Source organism: Macaca mulatta, chromosome 5 (genome assembly GCF_049350105.2).
Source record: "Macaca mulatta isolate MMU2019108-1 chromosome 5, T2T-MMU8v2.0, whole genome shotgun sequence".
In the NCBI taxonomy this organism is placed as follows: Eukaryota; Metazoa; Chordata; class Mammalia; order Primates; family Cercopithecidae; genus Macaca; species Macaca mulatta.
In genome coordinates, this window is record NC_133410.1 from 56,191,194 (window position 1) to 56,196,679 (window position 5,486).

The window sequence follows — 5,486 nt, forward strand, 5'->3', positions numbered from 1 at the left end:
AAACATTAAACAACAAGTATATTATCAAAATACTCCTATATTATTTATAACTGAATAACTGTTTTCAAAGAAACTGTCCTCCCTAATGAATAAGAATGCAAACTCCACGTGTATCTAGGGTTCTGTGAGTGAAGAAGCTTGAGTTCGCCCCATCAGCTTCTGCAAGGTTATTTTTACGTATAGTCTCATGCTTATTTGTATGGGGAAATTCTTTTTCCTGGAAAAGGTTTAACTAAGCACAAAACTAAAACCCGGAGCAAGGATAAGGGAAGAATGCAGGTGTTCTTAGCAGTAATATCAGCATCAGGGAATCTTTCTCTTAAACACTGGAACTGGTGGAGTTGAAGAACTTTTCCTGTGAAGCAGAAACAAAAACAAAATTGTCATGTTTAGAGAAACACAAGAAACTGTGGCTTTCCTCTGGAGATAGCAGGCAAGGACTGTCATGTATACTGGCTTCTAGTTTGGTTTACTGAGTTGCTGGAATGCGCTACCCCTACTCCATCTGATAAGCAATAATGGTGAAAAACACACATTTGTCTTAGGAACTTCTCATAAATTCAAATTGGTCCCTATTTTGACTGCTCAGGAAAGGGAAACTCTTCAGTACAAGTTGGAATCTGAAACCCCTTGTTATGCCTGACTTACTTTCTCAACATTTCCATTATTCTCTGTATCCATTCAGCTTGAGGGTCCACACACACAACTGACTTGTTCTTCTTCCAGACTCTGGGGGAAAATAAAAATTAAATAATTCAGTGTTACATTTTAGTCAATCCTATACTCTTAATAAAGAAAAGAGTTGGGTATGAAACTAATTATTCCTAGATGAAGTGAAATTGGAGCTGGGCAGTTTTGGATCTGGAATAGGTGATTTGTAGCATGGGGTCACAGGAATAAGAAAACAACCATTTGTGGCCCAGTATGTGTGAGCTGGTGGGGTTGAATCCAAAGCTGAGACGGCCTCACATGTCAGAAGTTAGTGTTTTGTTGATAACCTTTACGTGTGTTGGAGAACAACCAAATAACTGACTCCAAGATTGGCTCACTTCTCAAGTTATATCACAATATCTTTAAAATGTGCTTATCTGTTGCATTGCATTTGGGAGAACAAAATAAGCTATAGAAAATACTCTCTTGAGAACTTGAATTTCACTGAAAAAAAAATTCAGTACAATTTCACATGGGGGGCATGCTGCAGAGCAGATTGCTTGGAGTGACATCTGCATTTTGTCGAATTACCACTTAGCAAGATTTTTCCTGCTCTAAGATATTAAGCAACAGCAAAAGTGGCAATGATAATTAATAGCTAATATTTATCAGGTACTTAAACACACCAGGCCCTATGTTTAGCAGGTAACATGGATTGTTTCAATTCATCTCACAAAAATCCTTTGCTGGAGAAACTATTATTTCCTTACCTTCTGATGATGAACCTAGGCTTAGCAAATTTAAATAACTTGTTCAAGATTGCACAACAAATACGTGATACAGCAGGATTCAAATGAAGATTATCTGACTCCACAACCCACACTTTTCTTCACTGTTTTTCATGAGCATGACCTGAGTGTTTACCAAGTTCCAGACATAGTGTTAAATGCTTTTATCTGCAGTGGAAAAGTGAGGTCTCCCAGATAGCAGAAAACTGGGAGACTCTACCCTTTATTGGTGTGAACTCAAACAAAACACAATTCCCTTATATGTCATTTGTCTTAGTTATAAAGTGACAAACAGCCAGCAGCATGGTAGCTCATGCCTGTAATCCCAGCACTTTGGGAAGCTGAGGTAGGCAGATTGCTTGAGGCCAGGAGTTCGAGACTAGCCTGGGTAACTTAATGAGACCCCAGCTCTACAAAAATTTGAAAAAAAAAGCTAGCTGGGCATGGTGGTGTGCACCTGTAGTCCCAGTTACTCGGGAGGCTGAGAAGGGAGGCTTGCTTGAACCCAGGAGGTTGAGGCTGCAGTGAGCCATGATTGTGCTACTGCACTAAAGCCTGGGCAGCAGAGTGAGATCCTGTCTCAAAAAAAAAAAAAAAAAAACCTCCAAAACCAAACAATAAAACAAACCACAAAAACCCCAAAACAAAAAAGACAAACAGCAAGGATCCATCCATCTAATTTTGAAACTGCACCTTTGCACGTAAATCTTAGAGACGTCAGAGGGCATGGAACAGTTGGGTTTTCAGGCAGATACTTCCAGTTGGTTTCTGAGTTCATGATGGAAAGACAGATTTCTGACCATCTGGACTCACAGTATTTTCACCTCTGATTGGCATGAATTTCTCATAATAATCTGAAACTTTCATTTCTGTATCTGGTTAATATTCATAAATGCAGAATTTGATGAAAAGATATGAAATCAGATTTTTGTCATTTCAAAACAATCAACGTTAAAGCAGAGAAAATTAAGGTGCATTACCTTCCTTGGCTGACAGGCAAGAGACTTGAGTCATGACAGAGGAAATGGAATCAAAAGAAAGGGGTCCCAGTTTTCTAAACAGCCAGGGGAACTGCTCCCAAATAAGTCACGGCTAGACTTCACATCTCTGAGTTTGATGGCAATAATTGTAGTTTAGTTAGACATTATTGTTAAAGACATTAGTGAAATGCCTTTTTAGTGAAAACTATAATGCCTTTTTAGTGAAAAATTACCATAAGCTTTTGATATCCCATATTTCAACTGGTCCAAGGCCCCAGGCACTGGTAACAAAATGTGACAAACAGGAAGTAGCTGCTTACAAACATTGCAAAAATCTAAAGAAGTCCATGGGAAGAGCCACTAATGAATGCCAAGTCAGGGATGCCCTGAGAAGGATGCTGTGCCTAATACTTCAAGGTGTCGCAAAGAAGAGGCTTTGGAATGGGGAAAATGTGAATGGAGTCCTGGCTAATGCACTTTCTAATCCTTTCTGACGGTGTGTCTCAGGCAGTTGGTTAACCTTCCTAAGCCTCAGGCTGTAAGGAACAATAGGCTTACCTTAATAAAGTGGTTGAATAAATAAAATCAGTATGTTCATGTAAAGCACTTAGCTCGGGGCTGCTGCAAGCTAAGCTCTTCGTTACTAACAATTCTCATTATTAGTTTGAGAATTTTTAGCAACACTCAAGTAAATCTCTTCTACATTCTTGAGTAAGACTACTGTATGGTAACATTTAATCTGATTTCATTGGGAGAAAGAAATCTTATTTATTTTTTTCTTGAAACTTACATGATTTCTTTCCTTGGACAACCATTCCCACGAGGTGAGATTTGAATTCGATCAATGAAGCGTCTGGGGATAAAGACTGAGCTCTCTTGGACACATCTACACCTCAAGTGTGTGTAATAGACCTCTAGAACACCTGTAAACACAGAATCAATTATTTTAATCCATTGGCATATAATTCATAACTAGAATTTAATTACTAATCTTTCATACTGTACGTTTGAAGATTTAAAAGTTTCAAGTCAGTGCTTCCACTCATATGTCTTTAGTTTGTATATTTCTGCTTGCCTTGGCTTGAGTATTTTTAAATGTTTTCTACCAATGTGTAGAAACTTTAAAAATAAAATTAGCTTTTAGGCCAGGCACGGTAACTTACACCTGTAATCCCAGCACTTTGGGAGGCCAAGGTGGGAGGATTGCTTGAATCCAGGAGTTTGAGACCAGCCTGGGCAACAAAGGGAGACCCCATTTCAAAAACCAAACAAACAAAGCAAAGGAAAACAAAACAAAAATTAGCTTTTAGAAAAACACAGCATTCTTTGACATTTGTGATAGTGTTATGTTTGTACTCAGGTGATTGTCCACGTAATAACATTTGAGAACAGCCTCTGTAGGGACTTACAACGCAGTTATAATTAATGCAGTATAAAACCAATGGATTATCATCACTCCCACCACATAAAAACCGAGGACATGACCTGGCTCTAGAGTCCTGGGAGCAATAACATGCTGGAACAGAGTTTTCTCTATCAGACTCTCTGCCACCCTCCCCTTTCCTCTCAGAAAATGTCACAAACGTTTTTGTTTAATATGTTGGTCCTCTGTCTAGGTTGCAAATCATTACCAAACAAAAGGCAATCGTAAAAATTCAAAACTCTTTTTATTTAATAAAAGTGATTAATGCTGGATGGGTACCATTAGTACCCATCTCATGAATTTTAATGGGATCTAATGAAATCTAAGGAAAAGACATTTATCAGATCTTTTCTATCCAGCCTACTACTGTGCTTGACATACATTTATAAATAAAAAGGCTCAACTCTCAAGATGTGTATAATTTAGTAGGGGAAACAAGCAAACAAAAGCTAAAATACCACAGAAAGTTGTATTACGCTCAACATCTAATGTGTGTGCTGAGAACAGAAGATGTAGTAAGAGTTACCTCTGCCGGGAGCCATGGGAAAGCCCCATGGAGAAAGCAAGAAATTAGGGTTTTGAAGAGTGAAAATAACATGTGAAGCAAAATTAAAACTGGGGGAGAAACCTCCTCTGTGTTTTAAGAACAAAAATTTGGTCTTCTAAATCTGAACAGAAGGCTTCTTTCTGCACATATATCCATTCCTTCAGCCACATAAAACTTACTACTTCAACTGGATATTTATCTATTTACACAGATAGCTGCCCCACTTAGACATGGAAGTCTGCTTCTTTGCAGAATGTGTGTAAATACTCCTGGTATACTCACAATGGTGTACTCGATGCCAGATCTAACCACCTGGAATTACATGAAGCATGTTCACTGCAAGAGACCAGTAGAGTTCAATAATCTTTAAACCCTATATAGGGTTTGGTCAGAGTGGGTAACATTGAGAGGCAGAACAAATAAGAGCTACATGTAAAGAATTATATATAGCAGGAGTGGAATCTGAAAAAGGCCGGGAATATACAAGCCTAATATAATTCACATGAATATTGGACTTCTGGTATCTCTTTTTTCTATAAATAAAAATCTTAACAATATAAAGACTTCCAATTTTGAAGAGTTAAATTCCTAAACACCTTACTTTGAGAAATCTAGAAGCAACAGAGCTGTTTTTTCCCCCTTTAGTCAGACTTCCCTGCAGTTTTTAATTGAAAGAAAATTGAAGTGGTTAAAGACTATTTCTGTTCAACAAACAGTGAAACATAAGTGAAAGATCTCACCTTGGACTGGAGAGAGGCTGCTGACCAGCAGCATGAGAAGCAGAGATGCCGAGATGAACTTCATTCTGTCTGGAGGTAGAGTTCAGATTTGAGCTCTGAGTCCAGGCTGTGGGTTTTCAGTACCAGAGACTCCTATTTATTTATACCAGTAAGGGCCCTCCCACTGCCTTTGTCTCCAGTAGGTCAGCTGCATCATCAGCTTTAAAAGCCCCCAAATATTGCTGAGCTTGCTTTTTTAAAACTTCTCTTGCAAACTTTATAAATTTGTTTCAGAGCACTATAATAAAATAGTTCTTGCAAACGTGGACTACAAGTGCCAGAGATGCTGGAGAAATCTGAGGGTGGGAGAAAGGAAAA

The 5,486-nt window shown here is 38.4% G+C and overlaps 1 protein-coding gene across 1 annotated transcript; it reads right to left on the reverse strand.

Moving 5' to 3' along the window:
• Window positions 1–303: 303 nt before the first annotated feature.
• Window positions 304–5,193, reverse strand: CXCL13 (C-X-C motif chemokine ligand 13). Its single transcript, NM_001032880.1, is given in 4 exon segments — window positions 304–355; window positions 649–729; window positions 3,210–3,342; window positions 5,130–5,193. Coding segments are annotated over 4 exon segments (330 nt in total).
• Between the last annotated feature and the right edge of the window lie 293 nt (window positions 5,194–5,486).